This window comes from Anser brachyrhynchus (assembly GCF_964034855.1).
Source record: "Anser brachyrhynchus genome assembly, chromosome: 22".
Lineage (NCBI taxonomy): Eukaryota > Metazoa > Chordata > Aves > Anseriformes > Anatidae > Anser > Anser brachyrhynchus.
The window spans coordinates 4906515-4934257 of record NC_137715.1 but is presented as its reverse complement, the minus strand read 5'-3'; the positions used below and the strand labels follow the sequence as shown (position 1 = coordinate 4934257).

Below are 27743 nucleotides of genomic sequence, written 5' to 3'. Positions count from 1 at the left end.
CCTGTTCCACCCAGCGGCTCGCAGCCGTCCCTGCAGCCCAGCCGGGCATGGGAGCAACGAGGCCGTGCAGCATCTCCCGAGCAGGGTTGTGCTCCCGTCTCTTGTAAATAGCTTCTCCCCATTTCCGTTACCAAAAAAAAAAACCAGGTCTCACTTTGCTCTCGGTGCAACCCCATGCTCTGCTGCAGCCTGGCTGCGTTTAAGGTGGTGGTTTAGGATCTCTCGGTTTGCCCCTCCAGCACCGTTTGCCAGGATGCTGAACCTCGATGGTTTCTTCCGGATCTTCTTGCAGGAACTTCCCAGCTGCCAGAATTAGCCCTCACTATAGGGGTGGGACTTTTTATTTTTATTCCCCTCCCAAAAAAAAAGCAAGGCCGCTTTTGGAAACCTCCCCTGTCCAGGTAGCGCCCAAAGCAGCACATCCAGCACCGCGGGCTGCGATGGGGATGTGCAGGAGGAGCGCAGGGGGAAAGATCCTGAGCTGATGGATTAAGGGTCACACCGTTTGCGTCGCCCTTGTTAGCCACCCTGCTGCAGGCGGACGTGTCCTCTACCCACAGCATGGCCATGCAGCCCCTCCAGCACCTTCTCCACGTTGCTTTTTCCTTGCCAGGCACCCGGGGCTGTCAGCGTTTAGGTTTCTGGAGCTGTTTTAGCGAGCGGCCCCCGTGCAGCCCACCCGGCGCAGGTGCTGGGGGGGACATCCCCCCTCTCGCGGCTGGTGGCTTCGCCGCGCGGGAGCCGATGACAATGGGCAATTGTCGAGTTGGGGCCCCTCTCGTTTGAGTTTTCTTCCTTTTATAGTAAGTAGCAGTTGCTCCAGCAGCTGGCCTGCCCCTGCGGGGTGAGGACAGGGCTGGGTTTATAAGGGAAGGAGCAGCCCCTGCCTCTCAGCCCTCCGCTCCATTGCTTCGCCAGCCCGGAGGACTCAGCCTTGAACCACTGTAAAGCTCCCAGTGAGATGCCGCTCAAAAAACCCGACCCCAAAAAGGATGCAGCCAAAGCGGCTGCAGCCCCGGAGGTGCCCAGGGAGCTCGCCTTCGATCCCAGGAGCGTGAAGGTGAGCGAGGGACGGAGGCATCGCGTGCCTCCATCGTGCCGTCGCCCGCCAGGCGCGGGCGATGCGAGGCACCACGCGAGTTGGCGTCAGCCCTTCCATCTAGGAGCTGGGGTTGGGAGGGGAAAACGATCCCGCTGCGTTGATGCAGCGAGCTGGCAGCGATGCTCTCCTCGCCGGGGGGGGTTTAATCCTCCCCCATCCAGCCCTGCGTGCCGCGGAGCCGAGGAAATCGCGCTGGCTCGGGCTGCGGAGCCAAACGCCCCGCAGCAGCTCCGGGGCCCCCGCAGCTCGAAAAGCATTTCTGCCACCCGCTGCATCCATCCTAAAGCACTTTGCCCCCTCATCGCCTCCTCCACGGGATGGCACCTTTTATCCAAGTCCCCACAATGGGAGCTCATTTTTGCCGCGATTCCCCAGGTTACGGTTACATTTTTAAGCCCGAGCTGCGGCAGGGGGGTTGTTAAGAGCAGGCTCAGCACAGAGGCTGCTTAATCACTTGAACTCGGGGTCAAGCCTCGAAATGACGTCCGTGCTACCCTACCGCGGTCTGAGCGTCCTCCCTGTGCCCGCTGCACCGCTGCTGGCCGTGCTTTCCATGGGGATTTTGGTTCTGTGATGAGGGTGGGAGCATTCCTGGGTATGGCATGGGCACGGCACGGGCATGGCACAGGCACAGCATGGGCACGGCACGGGCACGGCCACCACCCTGAGCAGGCTGCAGAGCCCGGGGAGATGCCCAAAGGCAGGGCTGAGCCCCTTCGCTGCCCCCAGCACCGTCCTCACGCCCTGCTTGTTCTCTTCTCCCAACAGATCGAATTCACGGCAGAGCAGATCGAAGGTAAGTGCGGGCACCACCTCCCCCTCAGATGGCATTAGACACGGGGAGTCCCTCCTCCAGATTTTTCTGCAGCAGGAGATGGGAAAGGAGGCAGGAGAGGAGGGGACCAGGAGCTGGCTCAGGGATGTGGCTGGGATTGAGACGCCAGGGAGCAGAGAGCAGCCCCTGGCTCCTTGCTCTGCACTGGGGGCGCCCCAAATGAATGGGATAATCCCGGCTTCACAGCCCAGCAAGGAAAAAGGCGTTTTCTGTTCACGGGGAGAGATGCAGCCTGGTGCACAGTCTGGGGTTTGTACTGCAGGAGCAGCCTTTGGGACACAGAGACAGCCCCGTGCCCGATCTGCGCGGGGCTTGGGCGTTCTCATCTCTCACGGGAAGTTCCAGTGCCTCGGTGCAGGCCAGGGGAGGGACGAGATCTGAGGGCCCGTCCTGCTGGGAGTACTGGGAGGAGCAGAAGAGTGCTGTGCAGGCTCAGCCCCCAGGCTGGGTTTTGAAAGGAGAAAAGAGAGAGATTTGGAAGATATTTGGATTTAAGCTGCAGCAGTGTCCCCAAGCATGTGATGTGCTCCAGGTTATCAGGCCTTGGTGCTGGGGCAAGAGGGGACATCACCGAGTGTCCTCTTGGCCCAGGGGCTTGCAGGTGGTGTTGGCCCTCCCTGGGTCCCCCCAGATGCCACCTGCAGAGGCAGAGCCATTGTGAGGTCAAATGGGCAAACAGCAGCACCCCGAGGTGCTGGGCAGCCCTACAGGGACACAGATCCATGCTATGGGCACCATGGGGAAACATCCAGGGGACGGTGAAGTTCAGCAGAAGATATAAGGATGCCAAGTAGCAAACCCAAAGCCCCAGGCAAGGATAACCACCAAACCCAAAGCAATATATCCCAAACCATCGCGTCTCCGACCCCACACGGAGACTGCGACCGTCTCATCCCGCGTGCCAGCAGGAGGAGCGGCTGCTCTGCTTCCAGCGAGCTAGTGCTGGGCATCATGAAGGAGATGGACCAGAATCTGGAGCTTGATGAAGCCATGGACATTACACTCACAGCTCTGAGCATCCACATGGACTGGCTGGAAAGGCTGATCGCCCACTTGGGCGAGTCAGATGCTTAGGTGGGCTCACGGGTCTGGAGGCAGCAGGACGAAAGCCAGGAGTTGGTGGAGCATCTGGTGCAGGAAAACCAGTGTCTCGCTGCCCATGAGGGGCAGATGGGGAGGCAGGAACCAGCCGCCAGGCTCAGGACCCTTGGCTTGCCCCAGGAGGGTAAGGAGCTGGGGGGTTCCCGGAGAATTGGGTTCTCCACATTTTGCACCTCAACACCAGCAAGGAGCCTGCTGGAGGGGAGAAGCCTTCTGGGGGAGGCAGCGACGAGGCTCTGAGCTGCAGAGGAGCGTGGTTGGCCATGCAGTCAACATCTGGTGGCCATGTAGGCAACATGGGGACCAAAGAGAATCCAGCAGTAGGTTAGGAAGCTAAAAAGTATCATGTAAGGGAGGAGAGAGACCCTAATTCTTCCTAATTCAGGCCTTCTTCCTGCAGGTAAAAGGTAACACTCAAAGGGATGATAATTTGAGCTCAGAAATGGATCTCCTGTGTCTTCCCAAGCAGGGCTGGTGTCAGGTGCAAGGCTGGGTGGACGTGGTGACCCTACCTGAACAAGAGCAGTGCCGCGCGGTGCCTGCATGGCTGGGTCTGGAGCAGATGGGGCACTGCGGGCACGGTGGGGGTGCGGAGGGAGGGTCATGGGGTCCCCGGGAGGCCTGAGTCAAGAAGGGGAAGAGCAAAGGGGATGATCTGCAGCGAGGACAGCAGCCTGCAGCTGGTGCTGCCAGCACAAGGTGGTGCAGGAACCCCGGCAGGATTCATCCATCCAGCTCCGTACGGGGACTCCCGCGTGTCCCACCCTCTCCTGGCCACCCTGCTCCTGGTGGGGTGGGACACGGGGCCGGCACGGGCAGGGGGCAGCCGAGCTCTTCCTCCCCGCAGAGTTCAAGGAAGCCTTCAGCCTGTTCGACCGCACGCCCACGGGAGCCATGCAGATCAGCTACGCGCAGTGCGGGGACGTCCTGCGGGCGCTCGGTCACAACCCCACCAACGCGGAGGTGCTGAAGGTGCTGGGCAAGCCCAAACCAGAAGGTAACAGCACACCGGGGCCGTGGGACAGGGTGGGATACGCAAACCCAGACAGACAGTGGAGGGACATAGCCCCTGGAGCCCTGCAAGACGAAGGAATTAGAAAGAAAATGATGCAGAGAGGCTTCATTCCTGCGTAATTCCTTCCCACCCAGCCCCGTACCATGACTGACCTAAGGGACAGGCTGTCCCCAGTGGGGACGGTGGCAGCTGATGCTAGCAGACTGGATCCTGAGCTGGAAAACTGCAAAGCAGCGCAACCCAGCCAGTCCCACTGCAGCCACGCTGCTCTGGTGGCTGAGGACCTACCCCCTGCTTTGAATTTTGGGCTAATACCAGCAACCCGTGTGCAGTCCCCAGCTGATAGTTAGTCCTTGTATGGATCTTCCCGTCTTGAGTATAACGTCCTAACAGTCCCATCACCTTGTGGGTCTTCTCAGATGGAAATGAGACCCAGAAAGGTTAAGCAGGAGGTCCTCAGAGGGTGAGTTCAGCCTAATAGGGTTCATCTCTGACCTCTTCTCCTCCTCCCCTTTCAGAAATGAACACAAAGGTGCTGGACTTTGAGACCTTCCTCCCCATCCTGCAGCACTTCACCCGCAACAGGGAGCAGGGCACCTTCGAGGACTTTGTGGAAGGGCTGCGCGTCTTCGACAAGGAGGGCAACGGGATGGTGATGGGGGCAGAGCTGCGCCACGTGCTGGTCACGCTGGGTACGGGCTGCCTGGGGAGGGGAGCAGGCCACGGGCCACCCGGGAGCTCTTTTGGGGCAAATAGCTTGGGTTTGTGGGCTGGAGAGACCCTGCTGCTTGTAAGCTTCTGTAGGAGTTGATGGCTCCCAAAGTCGTGGCTTTTCCATCTGAAGCCGTAGCTTCATGCGTGACCCAAGTGAGCTGGAGAGTCCACGTCATCCTCGACTGTCGGACAATGGCCACACCTTGGTCTTCTCTGCACAATCTCCCACCTATTTAACCCCCTTTTCCTTTACTGGTGGCCTTGGCTCTCTGGAAGAAGGACAGGAGGGTCACAGCAGGGCCACAGCCGTCCCCTCACCTCTCCATCCTCCTCCTCCAGGGGAGAAGATGACAGAAAGCGAGGTGGAGCAGCTCATGGCAGGGCAAGAAGATGCCAATGGCTGTATCAACTATGAAGGTAGGAGCAAGAGGTTCCTGCTGGGGTTGTCCCAGACACAGCGGTCTTGTCCTAGGGCACAAAATGTGTGAGGACACTGGGGATCACTGAGGGGAAGGTGTGGACCATCCTCAAAAGCCTCTCCAAGGAGAGATGGGATCCCAGCTGGGGTGGGAACACAGCGGTTGTGCCAGTGATTCCCAGAAAAGGCTGCTGAAGACAGCATGTTTCCAAGGGCTTCGGGACAGATTTATCCCCAGTGCTGGCACTGTTTTGCTGCAAGCCATCAAAAATAAACAAAGCCAGCGTCTTTCACAGCAGAAGCTAATCGGGAACGTTGCAGGTTGCTCGTGGCTCCAAGAGGGCGAAAATCTGGCATGAACTCTGGGAACCCCTAAAATGGGAGAGCATTGAGGAAAAGAGGGTATCCATTCCCCACGGCCTCAGAAAACTGGGAATAGTGGGACTGGCTTGTCTCCAAGAGGGGTTTGGTATCTCTCCAGATGGGTTTGGGGTGGGAAGTGGGAATAGAAGGAGATATCGTGGTCTTGGCAGAGCATCTCTGCCAAGGCAAGTCCCCTTTGTCCCTGGGTGCCCTGGGGACCTCCGCCCCCCAGCTCCCAGCAGGGTTTTGCTCTCACTTCTCCTTTCCTCCTCAGCTTTTGTCAAGCACGTCATGTCTGGCTGAGTCCAACTTCAGGTGAGTCCATCAGGGTCTCCCCTCTTTGCTCTGACATTGGAGGCCCTGCCTAAAAAACCTGCACGTGTAACTCGTGCTGGTGGACGTAAATATTTTAAAAACTGTGACTGACTAGATGCTAAGAAAATATTAAAATATTAACTACTTAGCACAGTAGTTCAGAAGTTTCCTTGTTAATGCTTAAAAAAATACCAACGTTCCCATTAACATTAGAAAGAATATGGAAAACGTACCCTTGCTGCTTGTTAAGCTTTTTGCATTCCTCTAAGGCTGCCTGAGGAAAACAGATAAACAAGTGTCTTATAGGATGAACTTTTCCTCTGAAATGTATTCAGTTTAAAAGAAAATCCAAATTACTAAGAGCTGGCCCCACTCACCCCTGCCAGTTTCTTATGCTTTTATCTCACTTTTTTTTTTTTTCTTAAGCATTTTTCCTCTCCTCAGCTGTGCAGAGGGCAGCAGGAAAAAAAAAAAAAAAAAAGACCTTCAGAAACTGCTAAATACACAAATTAAACATTTAAAGATCTCTTTTATTTCTTCCCTTTGCAAATCTCTTTAAGCATCAGAAGGTTAAAGCCAAGGCAGACAGAAGTCTGAACTTTGAATGTTCGGTGCCCATTTTATCTTGTTTTCAATCCCTTTCTCTCCGGCTCCTGTTCATCAGCTCAGCAATATGGGCAGCTGGGTGGCAAATGCTGCCAGGGAGACGCAATTCTACCCAAAACTATTTGCACTAAACTTTTTTTTTTTTTTTAATGGCATGGAATTATGGTTATTGACATTTGGGGTTTATCTGGGAAGCGGCGCTCTCATTGCGCGGATTCGTTGCATTAAGCCCTCTCACGGTTGTCTCCCAGGTTCTCGGAAATGTTGGAACCCACCCGAGCACGAACTGTGAGATTCCTGCGTCCGCGTCCCCTCTTCCCCCGATGTCCCCTGTTGGCAGAACATTCCACACGAGCCCCAGCGCAGATTTAGCCTCCGTGCATCTGCCCAAGCCTCGGTATACAATGGGATAAGTCCACGACTTGGTTTTAAACTCTAAATTATTCTTTTCAGGTTTTTCCTGTGACATTTATCTCATTAAATCTCATTCCATCCTTCTTCACCTGTGGCTTTGGTCTGGTCAGTGGAGCAGTGGATGGGGAGACTGGGGCTACCCGTGATCGGAGCTGGTGGGATGTTCTCGCAGCATGGGAAGGCTTCGTGACCTCGAGAAGCGAGGGAGGAATTCAGACCGGGCGTGAGGGTCTTTGCTCATCGCCCTCCCTCAACATGGGGCCAGCAGCTGGCCGTGTCTTGCTACTAGGGGTTTGAAGGCTCGGAGCAAAGTGAGAGTGAGGGACAGGTTGCATGCAATGACCCCCCGTTCTTAGGACACACCTCTCTGTGTTAAAACCAGGCCTTTTTTTGGACCTGTAGCCCATCCACCCTACAGCACGGTGCTCCACGAGCACTCTGTCCAGGTCCAGGCTGAACCATACCACGACGAGAGGAGGGACCTGCTTGGTCCTGCTGCTGTCCCCCATCACAGGAGAGAGCAGCGGGCACCTTCTCCTTGATCCGTCTGTCCCAGCCAGAAAAGGGACAGAGGAGCCCAGAGGCTCTTTTCCATTCATTTCTTTGTTTATTTTTTTTTAAACAGAGAAAGCATTAACAACATTATTTCTTTTCTGTACGGTCCTGTACAGGCGGACAGCATGTCCGCAGCCAGAAGCTCCCTGGGGGCTGTGTGAAGTGAGCTGCCAGCTCTTTTCCTACCTGCAGAAAATCATCCTAGTGTCCTTAGAAGTGGTGAATAATTCATGACAGATAACTCAGCCCCCCATCAGCAGAGCACCTGGGAGCAGATAATGCTTTCCTTTGATTTGCTCCATATTCCCCTGTCCTCACGCCATGGCTTGGACTAGAAATTGGAGGCGTTTTGCTTCGCCGTGGCTGCCTTCAGCTGCCGCTTGCTCATTTCTGTGCAGTGACTGAGTTAACAGCTGCTTTCAATTCCCACTGCTTGATAGAAATGCTCGTAAAAAGCAACATAAGCTGTTTATAGATGTGAGATTAGATTTTTAGCTCCTGTCCATGGTATTTCTACAGCTCCCACTAGGGAGAATCGGGGCATTTCATGCCTTTAGCGTACTACGTGTGTTCTAAGCTGGTAAAGGACCACGGTGACAGGGCGAGAAGGGACACTGCTTGCTGCACTTACTCCGGGGTCACATTTGCCCTTGCCACCACCGTGGCGTTGGCTCCCGCAGAGGAACGTGCTGTTACAGACGGGAACGGGGCAGAGGCGAGGGACCTGCCCCAACCTGCAGGGGAAACGCACAACAGAGGCCGGTGGCCCCGCTAGCTGTGATGTGCCTGCCCTGGCAAGTCAGGAGGCCGTGCTCTTGCTCCCGTATGCAGAGTGCACGCCTTGCATTCAAGCCCCCAGCTTCTGTGCAGATAGGGATGACACTAAATGAAAAGCAGAGACTCCTGCAGGCAGACAGGCAGAAAGGGAGCAGTGGAAAATGATGGGAAGAACTAGTTAAAAATGCAAGGGCTGAGAAATCCAGCCTTTGAAGCACTCCTGGGGTAAGTCAACCATGCGTCCCTCTGGGGACCTGTTCTGTCTCTTTAGGGTAAAACAAAGCTGATTTGTACTGAAGCAGGTTGGAACGATGCACTTGAACAGGTGCAGCATATAGCTCTGTATCTGTCCAGCTGTGTACCTCTACATGTGCCTTTGTGCCCTGCCTCCTTTGGAAAAGAAGAGGATGCCAAGGAACAGACAGATTTAGTCCCATGGGCATTTACACAAAGCATCTGTTGACATCGGCGAGTGACCCTATATGCAGAACTGCACTTCGGGGCCAGAGGCATCCCTATAAATTGAGATGTCCCAAGACAATGGTCACGTGCTGTGCTCTTTCATATTTCAGATGCTTTTCTTGGAGTCCAGGAGACTCCAAGAAGTAAAAATACTCCCCCACTCAAAGGAGAGACTGCGGCTCTATCTCCTCAGCCTGTGATAAGGCAGACTCATACCAAAGATGGTCCGGATGTCAGGAAAGTCAGCGCTGCCTCCGTGAAACGGGAGAGACAGATGGAGCCAGCTTTCCTCCTGGGGAGTTATCAGCTGCACACGGCAGGGCAGAGATTGTGATAAGGGTGATGAGGACGGACTGCGTGCCTCAAAACGCAGCCTCGCGCACGCACACCCACGTACGCACACCCCACCGTCACCATCATCACGGCGGGTGATGCCAAAGGCCCTTCGGGGAGGGAAACACTTCACCGTGTTTGGGGCAAAATGGCTCAAATCAACCTGGTAGGGAGCCAGGTATCTGTCCTTGAGGAGAGCACTGCTTCGTTTTATTTGTTCCAGGTCGTGGACTGAAGCAAGCTTTTTCTTTCTGTGCCAGCCTGCCCACACCCTGAAAGCAAACACCTGCAGATTTGCTGGAGCGATTGCAAACCTGTAAATAGGCTTTTCAGAAACGCAGAGACCTGCAAAGGGACCGGGGAAGCAGGCAGACCAAGCCTTCCTGCTCTCCACGCAACTTCTCAACATAAGCAACGTGCACAGAGCTTTATTCTCGTGTAAAGGAGCAACCTCCTGCTCCCACAGCCGCTCTGCCGTGCTCAGCAGCACATCGGCGGGTGCCAGGATCTGTCCTTCAAGGAGTTGAGCGTGAGTGTAAGAGGAAGGAGGGAGCAGAGCCTGTGAACAGCGGGGTGTGTGTATGTTGGTGGTGTGTGGCTGTTTTATTACAGGAAGCCTGTGAAGGGTGTTGGAGGACGGTCTCTGTGAGCTGCAGGTGGCTACGGATAGGTGAATATTTTTAATAAACTGAAGTGTAGCTGTGCATCTTTATTTCATTATTTTGGGAAAGGAAGAGAGCCCTCTCTGTACCTGGCGATGGGAGGCAAACTGGCACCTTCACGCAGATTGAAATGGCCATTGTCAAGTTACCCCCCTTGCCCCTGTGGACATGGTGTGAGGGAGACCCCAGGCCGCTGGTGAGGGTTGCCGAGGCTTCCTGACAGACAAGGCACCCCAAGAACCCCATCTTTTGGTACAAAACGCAAGTTTTAATCTCCTGTGGTGGCATTTCGAGGGAGGAGGGCCTGAGGCAGCCGCCGCCCTGCTGCCTGTGAGGGGCAAAATCCGCCCGGCTCTGACGGGGTCAGCGCCCTCCGCGCCCCGCCACAGAGCTCGGCAACCTCCGGAACCACTCGGGCGGCTCCGGCGAGCGAGGCCGTTCCGCCAGCACTCGGTTCTTTCCGCGAAGCGCTTCGGGTGTTTCCGCCGAGGCGCTTCGGCTCTTTCCGCCGAGGAGCTTCGGCTCTTTCCGCGGGGCGCTTCGTGTGCTCCTCCAGCAGGCTCGGCTATTTCCGTCAGCAGCTTCGGCTATTTCCGCCGCCAGCTTCGGCTGTTTCCGCCGCCAGCTTCGGGCGGCCTCGGCCCACCTCGTTCCCGGTAACGGTCGCTGGGAGTTTAAATGAGCAGGGGCCGGGCCGCGCCGCGCCGGGCCGCGCACTGAGGCGGGGCCGGGGCCGCCCCGCTCCGGGCTCGGCAGCGACGAGGAGGAGGAGGTGGCGGAGGAGGAGGAGGCCGGGGGAGCAGGATGACGGTGCTGCAGGAACCCGTCCAGGTACCGACCCCCCTGCGGGCCGAGCTCCGGCTCGGGCTTCGCCGCCGCGCTCCAGGCCCCGAGGCCCGGCCGGGCCTAGCGGGGGGGGAGCCGGGGCCTGTCCCGAGGGCCGTGGGGAGCCGCTCGGGCCTGGGGCCCGCGGCGCTGCCCTGCCTCGGCCGGGCCTCGGGGCGCTCCGGCAGCTCCTCGCCGGCTCCTCCGGCCGTCCCGGGGGGGCTGCCGGGCTGCGGCTGGCCTCCGGGTGTCCCTTCGCCATCTCCCGAGCGGCCGGGGGGAGCCTCCTGCGGCCTTTCCGCCTCTTCTTCGGCTGCCCCGGCCCCGGGCAGGCGGCCTCCCCTCGGGATGTGGCGGGCTGCGTGCAGAGCAGGCCGCTTGTGCTGCCCCTCGGGGGACCTGTTGATGCCTCTCCGTGCTCACCTTCCTGCCTCTGCTGCTGGCTCGTCTGGAAAGCTCGCAGTGCAGACGGAGGACGTGCCTTATTCCCGAGGAGTTTGTATTTTCAGAGCTGTAGGAGACCTAGGGGAGAAAATAACGTAAATCGTGGATTTCTGCCGTATTTCAGTCTTGCTGCAGTTGCCCTGATGGGCTCCCTGCTCTTTTTTGCAGTCTTCCCATCCAAAAGGTGTGATTCACAGGATAAGTTGGCTGTTTCTTTCCACCTTTCCTCTGTACTCTAACTCTTCTGTAATTTTCTGTTAATGATACCATAATCTTATTCACATTCCTTTTTTTTTTTGATTATTTTTACATCTTAACAGATTTTTTTTTTTCTAGTTATATTGGAAACGTCTTACTAAATATGCCTTGGTCGTACAGGAATTGTGCTCTGTAATGCGCATTGTGAAAATCCTCGTGTTTGGCTCTCCACTCTCCTTTTAAGGAAAAGAGGATGGGGAGAGGAAAGAAGGACTTCTTGCCTGGAAGACCACGCTGCTGACTTGACCCTGCCTGTGCAAGATAGTGGCAACGATGGCATTCTGGTAGACTCAGGGTTTGCGTTCTCGATGCCACCGTTCTGCTGGTCCACTTGGAGAGCAAGGGGTCAATGTGCTCCTGGAAATGCTTTTGGCCACCAGCTCCATTTTCTGCTGTGGCCGTACTGATGCCATTGTCGTTACCCTTGGAGCTGGGCTGGTGTTTTGCAGCGCTTGGGTATTCTAGGAAAACATGGGGTTACAGTCGAAAAGGAAGCAAGAATGCATTTCAGAGTGAATGACAGGAAACAATATTTAATGTTTCCAGTGCTGTGCTAATTAGACTAACCAAGTGGAAAATGTTTGCTATTCTGAGAGTTCCCCAATAGAAATGCGCAGTCTTATTTTAATTTTTCAGAGAGATAATGACCTATCTAGTGCGATTCTCAAGCTCTTATCAGCTTGAAAGTTTTGATGGGATTTCACTACGTTGAGTATATCTAGTTAGATTCTGTCTACTTCGAATGCCAAATCACTTTTAGTTGGTGATTTGACTGCTGTTCTTTGCTGACAGCAATACTGGGAAGTTTAGGATTTGTTACTTGCTGAAGCCTAGGTCATGTCTTTGATTTTAAAGACAAAAAAAAGTTGCCAGTGCGCCATCCAAAAACAAAGTTGACGTTTGAGTTTTGCCTGGATCTGCTGTTGCAAGCTGGAGTCCTCTCTGTGCCATGGCTGGGAGTAGTGATGTAGGGCTTGGATCTGTACTGCAGAGGCTTTCCAAACCAGCTCACGCTTGTGTTCTCACTCATGTCATGTCCAACAATCAGTCTCCATCTTGCAGCACACGTTTGGATGAAGCCGACTTTAGCTGGAGTCCATGTATTTGTCTCTGCCTTTCTATTTATTTATTTATTGGCAGTATGTCTGAAAAAGTTGACGCTGCTTCTCATTTTTTTTGTCATTGCAGAAATTTCTTCTATTTGTCTGTTTTCTCCTTTCAGACGTCTACAGGGCTTAGTATTCTAGGGAAAAACTGTCCTCTTTATGGTCATGATATACAAAGTATGACAGATAAATAATGTGTATATTGTTCTGTAAGTGTAACACCTTAATTATATGAAACTAATGTTGCTAAAGGCATCAAGTACATTGGTTAGGTTTTCTTTTAATTCCTCAAACTCTGGTACTTTTACTCATTTTGTGTAGACAACAGACCGTTATTGTACTTCCTGACGTGGTCAACTTAAAACTCTTCAGTTCAGACATGAAGCCTTGTATCCCATGCACATTTGGATGCCTTCCAAATATTTCTGAAAAACATCTTGGAAACAAATGAACGCTTTCCTTGGAATTTGGCTTATCAAGGTGATCATCTGCTGTGACCCACTCGAATAGTGCTTGAACTCCAAGATTGCTGTCATGGCTGAAAGCATGCAACACCGCTAAGCGTCTGATTATTTAACAGAGAAAGTTTTCGTAACTAGTAAATGCAGCAAAGTTTGTCTCTGAAAACTTTCTGCTCGCCCCGAACAAATCTTAAAACATGATAGAAACTGATTGATTAACATGACAATAGGCTGTAAAGCTCTGAAAATAATTTCCAGGGCCACGTAACTGTCAGAGGTGTCCCCTTATCCTTTAAGAGATCTTGGGATTAGATGTAGGGTGATACTTGGACAGTGCACAGGATTTGCTGGATCACAGATGAATGTGTGAGCCAGCTTTTATTTTCTCGCTTTCCTTTCTGAGGATGCCTTGCCATGGAGCTGTGGTTGGTGTGGTAGTTTGGGGATTCTCTGTTCACTTCATTTGCGAATTAATGTATGTAATCAGTGGAACAGCTGACTAGGACCTGGAGGTCTTTATCCTGGAAGCATGATAAAACTAGGAAATGCTTCAGGCTCCCCTCCTGTCCATATTTGCTTGTAGCCCTGAGAACAGACGTGACAACTGAAGTGTCTTAACTGCCTTGCACACCCCCGAGGAGGTGGCTTTTTGGATCTCAGCTGGCAGGTTCCATCTAAACTTCGATCACTACCACGGGGAAGAAACTAAGGCTGCGTTTGGACTGTATTTGTGGCTGTACTGGATTGTCCTCCTCCAAAGTCCCTTTGGGATTATATAGTTTTTATTGGATAAATGCCTCTGAAGTTTCCTGCTCCAAACCACCGTGGCGTGGGTTAGCAGCTGTGTGCTGCTAACGCTGGGGAGATGCAGCGACCCCCCGCTGGAACAAACCGAGCTGCTGCTCTGCGAGGAGATGGATGTTCCTGTCCCAAGCTTGCTTCCTAAAGGGCGCTGTAGAAATGCTCGCTTTTGGCAGCTTGAAGCCAAGTTGTAGCTCAGACATCTGCTGTCTTCGCAGAAAATCCTGGTGTAGGTCCGGCTGCTGCCCTGCCACCTTCCTTCCCTCATCCTGCTCTTGCAGGACAGCGCGTGCAAGGATCCGGTCTTCAGACTTCATTTGTTGAAGGCAGGATTCCAACTTGCACCATTTCAGTTGCTAAATGATAATTATTGCATATTACCAGCTGGCTTTTTGCTTGCTCCAGGACTCGGCACAGCAAGGATCGTCGCTTGAGCCAGTCTGTAGCGTGCCTTTTATCGTGTGGCTGCGGTGTAGCCAAAAACGACTTGGGTCCCCTCTTGGCCTTTGGCAAGGTTGTTTCTGGCAATTTGCTCTTGTTTGAGGAGTCAAATGGCGTTGGTTTCACCACCGCCGCCCCCATACCCCTCTGTTTTGTAAGCATGGTGAGTTATGTCCCTGTAAAGACAGTATTTTTAACCTTAAGAACAGCACAACTCGAATATATTCATCTGAATGTCACTTGTGGCTTGGTAAAGGAAGAGCTGTTTCTGAGAGCAGGAGAAAAAGCAGATGTTAGGCTGCTCTAACCTGGATTTAGCCCAAAAGGTTTTAACACCCTCCTTCTGTTTTGTACTTCTTGTACCATGCTGTCCGAGGGGCACAGAACAATGAACAGCCTTGGAGCTTTTCAAGGTAAAAACAGAGTAATCGCTGCAGGCAGATGCTGAGGCTGAAGTTATCTGAAGGGTGGAATACAGCCAGAGAGAAATAATGTGTTTATATTATTATAATCAAACCGAGAGAATCTGTGGTTAAATACTTTTCACACAGGCTTAAAAAGGACCTGTTGATTTTTTTTAAAATGTACTGCTGGGGCCTACTGGTAGAGGAAAACAGCGTCTCTGTAGAGATGGTGCATAAAATATTCTCTGTAGTAACTGGAAGCTCTGGGGTGTACTGTTCATAAGGGCTGTGTAGGCTTCCCGTGAGGAGAACTCGCACATTTTTCACACCCTGACTTTGTCAAGTTTGTGTTGGAAGAAGCAGCATATGGTCCGTGTAACTGCCTGTGACGTTTGGGTTTTTTAATTGGAATTGGCACTTGCTTTTCCTGCTGGAGATGGCATGACAGGGTGGTGCTTGCTGCTTTAGTTCTGGAAGTCTCGTTCTAGTTTTTGCAGCGTCTGATGAGGTATCAGAAGCTAGATTCTGTTCGTGTTTGCCGTTGCTGATAAATATTGGAGAAGTATTAGAGCACAGAGCCTTGAGTTCATGAGTTCAGACCCGGTTTGGATCAGTTATAGCACAACTCCTGCAAAATGGCTGTGCGCTGGCCTGTGGGAAACGGCTCGGGAACTGGAGCGAGGCTGCCAGATGGGAAGGAACTGCCGTCCTCGTCCCAGCACATCCAACCTCACAAAACAACCCCTGATAAGCATGCATACCGCAGCTTTTAATGGATGGGGAGGAAGGACCGAGCAGATGTTAAAAGGGATTCTTTTTTCCCTCCCGCCCCTTTACTTAGAGTTATTTTAATCGGATCCAAATAAAATCGCTGCATAGTGTAACAAAACTTGCATCCCCCAGCCCTGTTCTTCCTTTTGCTGGACAGCTCTTGCTTTTAACTCTGCTAATAAGGATACCGGGCAGGTAATTACAACAGCTACTCCAACGTGCATGAGGTTTATGCGCCTATATGCGTGTCGGATTTGCATTTCCCTGGAGTAATGCCACCTTGAGAGGTTGCTTGAATACCGACAGCCCCAAACACTAAACTTTGAAAAAGGAAGATTGGTGCCCTTAAGCAGGTAGCTGGCTTTGGCCGAATGTGGGTGTACGAGCAAAAAGTAGCCTTCGTATCTGTGTAGGGATCAGCTTGTCCATCCCATGGCATCGCATATGTTCTTGTGAGACCTCCCAACCCTAATCCGCCGTGGTGAAGTGGTGGCTGGTGAGCGAAGACCCGAACAAAACCGTGACAAAAAGCAGTGGATCACTTTAATCCTGGTTCTTAAAGGGACGCCGATGCCTCATCAAGGAAAATTCTGTGTATTTCATATGCTTAAGAAACAGCAGGCTTGCACTGACAACCCAGACCCAGATGTGACTCCTAGTCTTGTCGGTTTTCGGTTTGTCCTGTCTCGAGGTGAGGTGGCTTAAATGGGAAACGCATTAAAATGCGTTGGGTATGCTTGCTTTTTTTTTTTTGCTTCCTTAGGCACCGTGAAGAGCCAAGAGCAAGATGGTACTCTGCTAAACAGTTGGGGATGTTTTCATTCTTAATGCATTGTTATTTGATAGTTGGTGATAAAATGCCTAATTATTTGGTGGTTGGTGACAATCCCTGCTCGGGCACAAGGCTAAAACACTGTAATGAGTGGAAGCGCGCGCTGGCTGAGGTTTATAAATGGCTGTGTATGGTAACCAGTGAGAAACAGTTGTCGCAGATCGGTTTGTGGTATCAGTGCAAAGATGGTTTTGCTTTTAATCTCCTTACTACTAGTAGAAACAACTAAAACGTCATATGTATCCATGTCCTTTCTTCTTGTCACTCCAGGACAACAAAACAGCTTTGCTTTTTGATAGCAAGAGCCTAATGAGTTCTGTAGTTTTAAAGCTTCTCTCTAAACCTAGACTATTTATTTTCTTGTCTTGTAGGCTGCTATATGGCAAGCACTTAACCACTACGCTTACCGTGATGCAGTGTTCCTCGCAGAAAGGTTATATGCAGAAGGTATGTACTTTGCAAACATTAAATTGATGGTCTTCTCAGTTTTGATGTAGGATTTTGAGCCTCTGGTCCTGTTTTGTCTTACTGCAGTCATTGTGGTAATAAAGCTTAACTCTCTGCTTGGGGAAAACAGAAGAATGCTTTGCAGTTAAGTTGGGAAATTAAATCATGTAACAGCAATGTGTTTTTGTTGTTGTTGTACAGTAAAACCTCCTTAAAATTAAATTCAGAGTTGGGTGTTTAAGTGTGATGTTTCCAGTGGTATCTTGCATGGTATCAAATGAGAGGGAGGTTTTTAATCCCTCAGAAGACATGCAATTCGTCAGGTTGACTTGGAGAGATGCAGTCTACAAATTGTCTCGATATTGAAAGCTGTCTTTGCCAATAATCCTGTTTGGATACGTTGATTGGTGTCTTAGCTGAAAGAAGTAATTTTGTAATAAAGAGAAGAACAGAGAGAAATTGAGGCAGTGAGCATCAGAACATACGGAATATTCATCTCCTGTGGAATTCTTGTTAGCTGTTACTTCATTGTAATGCCATTAATTCTAGCCTGCGTTGTGCACTCAGCAGGCAGCAGCAACACAAATCTGTACTGTTCTGGGTCCTTCAAAGACCACTTCCTTGTACTGTAGTCCCTTTTCTTATCTTTAACTACGTGACCCCAGACAAGCTTTTTGTTCTTCTCTGCTTCTTTCTCCTTGACAGTGGTGTTCATTTTTTCTCTGTTTTGAAATATGTTGTCCCTTATTCGCTAACGTGAAAACAAAAATAAAACCACCACCATTAAGCTAAAAGAAAAAAAAGAATGTTTTAATTTCAGGCTAAGCAAAACTCCAGTTTCTAACATGAATTAAACTGGGTAATCTATTTCATGATCCGGGTTTTATAATGAAATGTTTTGCTTTTGATGTTCTGCTCGATGTGCCTACCGTGTACTTGATGCTGGAAGCACAAACCTAACCTTTGAGAACTGGAGGGTTTTCCCTTTTGTCAGGGTTACCCATGAAATCTGGAGTCTTCCATCTACTGTTGAAATGACAAGCGTTATATAGAATATTGTGGGAACCTTCAGATTGTAATAAAGGTGTACATGAAGGAAAGAATTCTTAGGGATGGCTCATCTCCCCTGAACACAGCACATTCTGAGATGCAGGAACATGCTAGATTGAAAGTAATTGCCAAGGATATTGTAGAAATGAGGAGAATCCACTCTGTGCAGCAGCCAGGAGAAAATACATGATGTAATGATGCTATCCCTGCGGAATAACACTCTACAAGAATATTTCAGGCAGCTTTTTTCAGTGACCAACAGTGCTGAGAGAGAACAGCGTGCTGTCCCTTGGTTCAAACAGTTAACTGTTGATAAAACATCTCACTTCTGGTTAAAATTAGTAGTTATGTTGCAGGGTAGAAGCTGCTGAGCTCAAATACACGGATTCCATAATGACAGTAAGAATCTTACCCCAAGAAGAATTTTAAGTCCCCCTGCAGTTACTGTTTCTGTGGGGACATCTGTGGCGTGGCAGTTTCCCAGGGTGCTTGGATTGAAGTGTGTTAAATTAGTGGATAAAAATCATTGATTTAACTTTAACTTTCAAAAAGATCTTCTGGAGTTTTTAGCAGAAGGATAATAAAATGTCCTTCTTTCTTTGGGTCTTCGGTTTCCATTGCCATCATCTGAGTGATGACGCAAGCTTAAAATAGTGTTCAGTGCAGCAAAGGATTTGAGTAAGTTGCCCAAATTGTGTTTTGTACGATGCTTGCACTGATTTTTCTGAAGAGTTCCGTGTAGGCAGACAAGGAAACACCATAACTTGTTTTTCTTTTAGTGCTGACTTCCATCTGCTTGGTAGTGTGTTGTGAAAAGTATAAAGTAGAATTGTTTTTCTAATTGTTTGGAGGTCTGAGAGGCTTGCCATTACAGACAGCCTTCTTTGAGGTAAAAACTTTGCTTAATGGTGGCTTGAGTGAAACTTTGGAGAAGTACAAAGAATAAGGCTAAATAATTCACGAGTGTATCTGCAGATCTCTACTCTGGCTTAGAAACTGGTGAAAGGAGTGAAAAATGAAGACATAGACACTCCACACAATCATAGCTTAACACTCGAATTAACATCACAGCATGGTAATGCTTGCTATTGCCTTTCAAATGTGTGTTCTCTGTTTCAAGTTTCAGCTGACAATTGCACAGTAAGGTTCTAAAGTTACTTTTGGGATTAGGTGCCCTGTCCTTTACACTGTAATCGCAAGTAAAATCAGCAAGTCTGACCTCAGTCTTCAATCTGGATGCCAACTCCAGTTGTTTGAATAGAGCGTTCTCAGTGCAGTCCATAATACAGCTCGGCGGTGAAAGAAGTGGTGAAGCAGACATGATTCAGGCTAAAAACTTCTAGTTTCTGTCAAAGAAAGTGTTGGATTTTTTTGTCTCAATCTCGCTTTCTGTTCAGATAGGTTATTTTTCCTGAAGCTTGGCTAAGTAATTCAGAATTTGGAAACTTGTGACAACTCTGCCTGGGAAGATTTGCAGGAGAGCTTGTCCCTGTTATTACTTCCTACCATAAAATAAATAAAGCATCTGAACGGTAGTTTTAAGCCATATTCCTGATGAAGTAAATAACTGTAGGCAGCAAAAAGGACAAGAACTTATTTTGGGGTAGAGGTGACTGGTAACTGATCTTTAATGGCCACTAAAATCAGAAAACCTGCTTTGCTAAGTCATGTGAAGATACAGAATCAAATGCTTTAGAAAAATAACAGAAATAAAATTGCAAATGGGGGAGAAAAACATTTGATGTTAGCATGAAAAGTGTTAATTAGGCTACTTAGGCTGAAATTGGTCTTTCCTGCTAGAAGTTCTTTTACATAAGCTGTTGTTGTGCTTATGCACAGCTGAAACCTGTGTGAAGTGTTACTCGCAGGTGCTCCCTGATAACACCCTGAGCCAAGTGGTGGTATGGCCAACAAGTTGTTAAAGCAGTTCAGCTCTGCTAGGAATGACTGCGTTGCTTGACTTGCTGGTATTTTAACAACAAGCTGGCTAATTGCTTATTTACGTTGGGTAGCCAGAAGGATCAAAGATCCCTTCTAACAGTAGATGTTAAGAATTGCTCTGACTGCACAAGAAAGCAGCACGTTAAAGCTAGTTTTATGCTAATGAAGAAATTGGGTAATGACTGTCTAATATCAGTACTTGTTTTCTTGTATCTTGTTTCTAACTGTCTGCTCCCACCAGTTTATTGCATCAAAATGGTAAGCAACCGACTGGTTTTTGTTTTATTTCTCTTAGTACATTCAGAAGAAGCACTGTTTTTACTGGCAACGTGTTACTACCGCTCAGGAAAGGCATATAAAGCATACAGGCTCCTAAAGGGACACAGCTGTACTACCCCACAATGTAAATACCTGCTTGCAAAATGTTGTGTTGACCTCAGCAAGTAAGTGGACCCTCTATGTTCTGTTCCAGGGTTACAAATGCATTTTTTTTTGTTGGAGTTTTGCCTTGAAAGCTGTCATATTGCATAAACTAGTGGTTCATTGGCCCTTCAACTCTGAAGATTACTATAAGTTCAATTCATTTTGCTTTCGGAGATGGACATAACAAACATTAGCCCATATTGTACAAACCCCTAAAAGGTATTGAATAACTTGCAAAGGAGTTGTCAAACTGCATAGGGGGGAAAAAGAGCATTGACTGCTGAGATGACTCAAGGAGACCAGGCTGGGAAGTGTTTGTTTCGCTCTTGCATTTCTCTGATACTCTTGCTTATTTCATTAAGTGTTTCCAGTATGAATTTAATGGACAGGTCACTCCCCTCAAACAGTAAGCTTGCTCCACTTACCCAGTTAGTGCTATGGGTGGATGAGGGGAAAAGATGTCAGACAAACATCTATTTAGAAAATAAACTAGCTTGAGTCCACACCAACGAATGCTGGCTTTGACATCAAAATTAACCTTAACAGGGACATAATATCAAGGTATCGTGGTAGTTTTCTGGAGTTTCATTGCAAGAGTATGTAAATGAGATTAGGGACTGTAGCCTGACCAATGCCCAGAGACTTTGTTAATGAGGGTATTTTGCTTCTGTGTAGATCTTTCAGATTGTTACAACTCAAATGTAGGAAATAATATCTGGTGGAGATGTTGAATGGAGTGAATAAAAGACACCAAGGGAGGTAAAAACCTTAGTGCAAGAAACTTCAAGTACTGCAGGATGCTTTGCAATAGTCCAAATGTCTTTCTACAAAACAGCTTGTGGTTGTATTGTGTAGGATTTGGGGTGTGTTTTGTTTATGTTTTTTTCCCTTTTTGAGTGGCCCTCTTTCAATGACCAAAAAAAGGTTCATTTCTTTAGACAATAGGAAGTGAAGTTTGTAGTTCAATATGGTGTGATGCAATTGTGTTGCAGTATTCATGATCCTACCCACAACATGTAACCAGAATGCAGGTCTCTTGGGGAAGCTCTTCTCTGATGCTCTTTTTAGTAGGCAAATCTTGTGACATCCTTAGAGTACCAGGGAAGTCTTGACTTGTTGCATTTCTTTTGACACTATTTTAGCACTTTGGGAGCTATTAGGATACCAGTTTCTTTACCGTGTCTTCTGTTGAAAGGGAAATCATGTTAATGCTCTACTTGGAAAGGTCCCAGTAGAATAAATTTGAAGCTGATTGTTTTCTCCCTTGCTTTTACGAAGTCTGGTGTATGTGTATGTGTATGATACATCAGCTTCTGAGCTGATTTCAGTTAGGTAGGTGGGATTTCTTAAACATTCTTCAGAAGTTGTTAAATTTAACTGTCATTGCCACTGTTACATTTACATGAGCTCTTTTATAGAGACGTACCTTATTTGCTTGTGGGAATGGTCTGTACTGATAGGAGCATCTACACAGAGGCGTAACGTCATGTGGAAGCAAGAGGAGATTATGAAAGAAACAAAGGCATTAAAATGCAAATCTACCACATCCCAGTACTGGATCTTAAGAACTGAGTGCATGGAGCCTTACAGGTTGTTTCTCATAGCTGGGAAATGAAGCCAACCTGAAGGGGTATTTTAGAAGACATGTTTTGAAGACCATCAAAAAATAAAGCGCTTGAAAGACTGCTCTCCCCTTTGTATTCTACCCAAGATCAGGCCCTTTTTGGAAAAATCATGCCGTAGTATGTATTTCTGGTTTTGGAGTGGCATGGTTTTTTTTGTTTTTCATTCGTTTCTTCTTCCCCCAGTAGAGATGTTCAAAGTATTTTGTACCTCCATGTTGCTAGAGGAATCAGTCATTTATCTAACATTCATTTGCAGGAGCTGGTATGTATGGGATTTGAAACTTGAGAACACTGACAGTGGATTTCTGTTTTTGTTTGCAGCAGGGTGAGAACACTGGACTACCAATACTGTGAGCCTTGTAACCCCTCTAAACCTCTTGTTTTTTAAAAAGGCTTGCAGAAGGAGAGCAGATCTTATCTGGTGGAGTGTTGAATAAACAGAAAAGCCATGATGACATTGTTACGGAGTTTGGTGACTCTGCATGCTTTACGCTCTCCTTACTAGGACATGTCTACTGGTAATGTTACTTTTTTATTTTGCCTTTGTTTTAAAGCTTAGGGGGGTTTTGTTGTTGGATTTTGGTTTTTGGCAGGTGGTTTTTTGTGTGTTTTTTCATTTTTTTGACCAAACCAAATTTTAGTCAAAAAGAAAAATTAATCTTTTGGTGATTATTTATTTACCTGCTCTGGGTTCTATGGCCAGACCACGTGGTCTGTGCAAAAGAATATGCTAAATCCAGATAGATAGTTGTGGAAACCATCTAGCTTAGGGATGTGAGCGTGATTTCTTTTACCCAGAGCTTTTGACTGCCTCAAAACACTTAATTCCTCTTCCAGGTTAAGCATGTGCCCAGGAGTCATTTTCTTATAACTTAGGGTTTGATCTGTATTCTTCCTGAAGAGAAACTCTCAAAGCCTGTTTCTCAGTGTTACCACTTTGATTTTTCTGTCTGGTTTATAGAGGTATAGCTGTAATCTTCAAATGAAAACTGTGAGGAATACCTTTCAGAATAACTGCAAATTTAAATGTTAAGCTTTTGCTCAGATACAAGAAATGTTTTAGTAAATGTGGAGAAATGAATAAATGGGAATAGTGGAGTTCTTGGATTCTTCCCTAGTATACCTGTTCTCAAAAAAAAAATATTTCAGAAGCAGCAGGATACTTAAATGGACACAAAAATAAGCTTACCTCTAATTTATATGCAAAAATATTACCCATAGATATTTAAAATGGCTGAAGGGCTAGCAGTCAGTTTGGAGAAAATAAAATAAACGGTTGCTGAGAACAGGACCTTTCTAAACATGAAAACTTTGGTGCTTGGGGCTTTTTTCTTTAAGAACTGTGTTTAAGTAACTTTCTTCTGTGTATAAATATGCCAAATAACTCAATATTGCTCTGTTTCTGTTCCTCATTGAAAAATGAGGAATGTTGCTGTGGTTCTCAACATGTTTTTGTTTTTCAACTCCTCTCCTGGAAAGCTATCTTGAACAAAAGTACTGTTCTTCAGTTTCCTTATAAACTGTTGCATTCTTTTTGCAGCAAGACAGATCGGCTTGCCAAAGGATCAGAATGTTACCAAAAGAGCCTTAGTCTAAATCCTTTCCTCTGGTCCCCTTTTGAATCGCTCTGTGAAATAGGTAGGTCTGCAGAACTGTCTTCCCAGTGAAGATATTTTCTACATTCTTTGGTTATGTCAAGTCTTCCCATTTGCCATCCCCATGTGGCAGCTTTTTACGTTGTGTCCAAAATATTGTAAGTAAAATGCCAGCAGGATTCTTCGTGAGTGTTTTTGTGAGTAATAATGGATTTAAAATAGTTTACCAGTGTTCAGAGCTTTTCTCATTTTATTTTTCACTACTACATTTTGGATTTAGCAATACCATGTGTTTTTCTACCATGTGTTTTCTGAGGAGATCCTTAGAAACCATGCTTCTGAGAATAACTTAAGCAAGTTAAATAAAACAATAAAACAGATTGTCCAGGGTTTTGCAGTGGAAGAACACTTCCAATTTAGTGTAAGGAGTTTTAAAATAATGAAATAAGAATGCACCCCTCTAAAATACTGTCCCCTGCCCTCCTTGTTTCAGCCTGAATCTTCAGCATACAGACTCAGGAATAACTCTATTTAAATCTCCTTCCAATCTTACAGGTGAAAAACCAGACCCTGACCAAACATTTAAATTAACATCTTTACAGAACTTCAGCAGCTGTCTGCCTAACACTTGCACAACATTGGTATCTAATCACAACATATCCCATAGACAGCCTGACTCTGTCCTGATGGAAACTCCACAAGACACAATTGTGAGTTTTGCTGAAATCATTGTATTTGAAGCAGTCTTTCCAGCTTGACTGAAAAATACTAATTAGAAACTACACTGCATGGGTAACTAAAAGCAGCCTTCCATTTTTCAGGAGTTGAACAGGCTCAACCTAGAATCCTCCAATTCAAAATATCCTTCCTTGAACACGGATTCCTCTATGTCTTACATTGACTCGGCTGTAATTTCACCAGATGCTGTCCCTCTTGGGTCAGGATCTGCCATATTGTCTAAACAGGCTCAAAATAAACCAAAAACTGGGCGGAGTCTACTAGGGGGACCTGCGGCTTTGAGCCCACTAACTCCAAGGTAAGTCTTTGAGGTGGACCACTTCTGTAGTTAACTGCTCTGTTGATAATTTGTGTGTTGTGCAGCACAAGACTTGCTGATAGTGGATTATGATGCATACAGAATTCATGCAGAAACAAAAGCTAAACCACTTCAGTAACTGCTCTTGGTCCTAGTGTTCATCTCTTCTGTTTTTTTTAAACAAGCAGCTGGTGTTTTTGTTTAGAAGAGAGGAGCTGTTGATTCACCATGTTGCTTATTGCTGTATTCACACTGGAAAAGTCTTTAAAAGAATATGCTTCTACTCTGGAATAAACTGTTATGAAAAGCTATTCTTAAGTGCTTGCATTGAAAAATCTCTCTTCTGAAGAGCATGTAAATATTCTTTCCTCTATACCATCTTGGTTAAAGAAGTGTTGCAGTACTATGTTACAAGCTGTTAATACTAGGACAGTTTGTGTCTGTTAGTTCTGCAGGAGGCAAAGAAAGTTCTGTGTTAAACTTCAGGAATGAGAATGTTTTGAAGCATCTTTTACAGATGAGAATGGATAGTAAGTTGTTGGGGGGGGTTAACATAAATCTGAAGTGTTTTTGAAATAAAGCAGGTAACCTGCGTCTGTGCTTTGCCCACAGAATTGGTCTGATACTCATGGTCTAATATTTGGACTTTGACACTTTCTCTTCGTTTTATTCTCAGCTTTGGAATTTTGCCACTAGAAACCCCCAGCCCTGGAGATGGATCGTATTTACAAAACTACACTAACTCCTCTTCTGTAATTGATGTGCCATCCACAGGAGCACCTTCAAAGAAGGTACTTTGCGTTCTAGAATGGAATTGCTGTTCTGTATGTGTTTTACGTTCCAGTGTACTTGAAATCTGCATATTGTCTTCATTTTTTAAAAAAAAAAAGGCATTGTGGAGGAGGAGTTCATTTTCAATTTGACTACAACTGGTCGGTTATCTCCCTGCACGAAACCTTTTGGACTTCTAGAAAGTATCAATTGAAATGAAATCTGCTCTGGAATAGTCTGTTTCAAAGTAACAACAGTTTCTAAAGCCTCAACAAAAAGCATTGTTTTGAAAATCTTCTTTTCAGCTAAGCAAATACAGATTTTTTTTTCTTTACTGTCTTATCTCAAGCAATGATGTTTGTTGTAAATGGTTTTCAATTTATCATGTCACTTCCATTGGACAGTGAAACAGACTTTTTTTTCAGAGTTTTATAAAGATAGGCAATAGTTCTTTCTTTCAAATAAAAATAAACCTCCTCTCCTGCCCCCAAATGCCCAGGCATGTGTAAGCTGCCTCAGTGGCATTGCTTGGCAGGCCTAAGAGGCAACCTGGGGCAGATGCTCTGACTCCTGTCCACCTGCAATTAGAGAGGAATGTACAAACAATGACTCTAAACTGTGAAGAATTCAAAACTTGTGTGCAAGCCAGAGTCTGAGAGCAGTCAGAACTTGGAGTTTTCATATTAATGTTGTTTAACGCAGGTGTTTTTGGGGGTAACTTCAAAGAATTCTAGAAGCTTCAAGTCAGCTGAAAATACTGCTTTCTTGCAAGCACTTCTTGAATACTAGTTTACAGGCAGGTCAAATCAAAATGCGGCTGGTGGTCCGTGGAGGGCTGACTGAACAGTGGTGTTTCACTTGGCTAGGTCTTGTGTAGAAGAAGCTAAAAATTCTTTTCTTTACTCAGTAGGAAATTGCCACAGTTGCCATAGTGATAAATGAGAGGTGGAATGTTGATGACAGTTGAGGAACCATTTGTTCATTTCTAAAAACAAAAACCAGAGGATATTTCCGTGTATTTTTAGTAAATCTAGAAGTTGCATGAGGGATGCTAGTGTTTTATAGACGGTCACCTTTTAAAATAAAAGTTCAGTGCAAAAGTTCTGATCTCCTAAAAAAGTAACACTTAGATTTCTGCATCTGATGGTCTGGACAAATCAGGTGGTGCCTAGCTTTCTGTGCCTTTCTGTAAGAGATTTGGGAACTCTTAAAAGCTGCGTTTGTCTTCTCTCAATAGCCTAATCCCTATAAGAATAAAAGGCAGTAAGCAGGTAACTATGTATGTATCTTTCTTCCTTCTTCTTTGGATGTTCTTCTGAAACCCGTTACTGGGAACTCCAGATTTTTTTTGCACAAGCCATTATGGTCTTTAGACACCTCCTTATTGCAACCTTTTCTATCACTTGTCTTAGTCCTGCCCTTTTTTTGCCTTTCTTCTCTTGGGATGGGCTGTGCTCAAACAGTCTGCTAGAAGCATGCTTTGTATGGAGAGTCCAATTCCTGCCCTTAGTTGCTGAGGAGCAACCAGTTTTCCCCAGTATAGCTGAAAGCACTGCTTTGTGGCGGATCGTGTGTGCGTAGGAAGGTAAGCTGTCACAAGTCTGTACAACTGAAATAGCAAAGAGCTGCACTTCACTAACTGTAATCCTCATCTCTGATTGATCTCACATGCGCTACGTGATGGATGTGAAGCTTCAGGAAATCAAGTCCTACTTGTTCCTTCATTGTTGCTTTGCTAGGTATGGCACAACGGCATCATGGTGTAAACTTCACTAATTCATGGATATGCTTTCTGCCCAGAAGCATCTGTGCTAGTGCCTAAACACAAACACTTAATAAATTTTAATAAATATCTTAGAATTCTGATGCCTGCTTTGTCCAATGCAAATAATTACTTGGCCAGTTTCACTTCTGCTCTTCAAATTACCAAGTTTGAAAAAGCTTAGTGTAGCTGTGGCTAGAATGTGCATGACTTAACGGAGGCAGTTACCTTGGAGACGCTTACGTAAATGAATGAAACATTAGGATGGATCCAGAGGCTTCCTATCTGAGTGGGCAAGCGTGCTTGCTGGCTGCCTAAACTGTCCTCTGATAACAAAGAAATTGAGAAGGAAGGGAAGGATGGAACGTTTACAAGTCTGGTAATCCATAAAGTCTGGTAATCCATAATCTGGTGTTGCTTGTGCTGTCATTAGTCCTACTGCAGATTTTTGGTGTCATAAAGAGCATCTTTTCCAAATGACTATCACTGACTTGAATGTTAGTGCCCTTGGAGGGAGCAGAAAAATACGACTTAGGCTTTGTTTAGAAAATAATAAATAAAATAAATAAAAAGCAAATAAAAAGTACAAATATGTGCATGTGGACACGAAGCATCGCTGAGCTGACGTGCAGTACCTTGCAAGTCTGTCTTCTACGTGGCATCATGCAGATCCCTTTTTTGATCAAAAAGGTTTCTTCTGTATCTGCCCCAAAGGTTCGCACAGTAATGGTGTAATTGAAGGTACTGATTCATGCTGGGAGCAGGTATGCTAAACAGGCACTTGAAATTATTGTAGAATCTTCAGGGGAGTGGCAGGCTCAGATGTTGTACAGTGAGCACCACAATGAGATGTTAATGGGGATGGCTTCTGAATGTGAGTGTAGTGTAAGACTTCAAAATCTTCTTCATTCCCTGGTCGTTGGGAGTTTTTGAACTACTTTCTCCCTGTTGAGAAGGAACTTAAAATATGACATCTGCTAAATTTCCTTTTATTCTTGCACAAAGTTTTAACATAGTTTCTTGCCACTAGATGGAGTTTTCAAATCTTTCAAATACTGTGTGTGAATTTTTGGTAAAC

The 27743-nt window shown here is 47.1% G+C and overlaps 2 protein-coding genes across 10 annotated transcripts in view; both read left to right on the top strand.

Moving 5' to 3' along the window:
- The first annotated feature begins 834 nt into the window (after positions 1-834).
- MYL4 (myosin light chain 4) lies at positions 835-6967 on the top strand. Its single transcript, XM_080564750.1, has 7 exons — positions 835-1060; positions 1871-1898; positions 3886-4035; positions 4572-4745; positions 5107-5184; positions 5823-5863; positions 6721-6967. The coding sequence occupies exons 1-6, from the start codon at positions 962-964 to the stop codon at positions 5849-5851; spliced, it is 558 nt and encodes a 185-aa protein (XP_080420876.1). The 5' UTR covers positions 835-961; the 3' UTR covers positions 5852-5863; positions 6721-6967.
- A 3300-nt stretch (positions 6968-10267) lies between these two features.
- CDC27 (cell division cycle 27) overlaps positions 10268-27743 on the top strand; it is a gene marked incomplete at its 3' end in the record, with an annotated part of 32909 nt that continues 15433 nt past the window's right edge. For 4 of the 9 annotated variants that reach the window (XM_080565575.1, XM_080565574.1, XM_080565578.1 and 1 more), the window contains exons 1-8: positions 10345-10503; positions 16387-16462; positions 19749-19896; positions 21894-22019; positions 23042-23139; positions 23652-23806; positions 23918-24132; positions 24809-24923. In XM_080565575.1, the coding sequence (XP_080421701.1) occupies positions 10477-10503; positions 16387-16462; positions 19749-19896; positions 21894-22019; positions 23042-23139; positions 23652-23806; positions 23918-24132; positions 24809-24923 (960 nt within the window). In that variant the 5' untranslated portion in view covers positions 10345-10476. Of the gene's footprint in view, positions 10504-16386; positions 16463-19748; positions 19897-21822; positions 22020-23041; positions 23140-23651; positions 23807-23917; positions 24133-24808; positions 24924-27743 lie in introns of all 9 variants that reach the window. The other 5 variants (XM_080565577.1, XM_080565576.1, XM_080565579.1 and 2 more) reach the window with 5 other exon arrangements.

What these genes read in the sequence shown, in the direction of transcription:
- MYL4 (XM_080564750.1), top strand. Translation starts at nt 962, where the DNA reads ATGCCGCTCAAAAAACCCGACCCCAAAAAGGATGCAGCCAAAGCGGCT. An exon ending in TCGATCCCAGGAGCGTGAAG is followed by an intron (nt 1,061 to 1,870) that starts GTGAGCGAGGGA and finishes TTCTCCCAACAG; the next exon opens with ATCGAATTCACGGCAGAGCA. An exon ending in CACGGCAGAGCAGATCGAAG is followed by an intron (nt 1,899 to 3,885) that starts GTAAGTGCGGGC and finishes TCCTCCCCGCAG; the next exon opens with AGTTCAAGGAAGCCTTCAGC.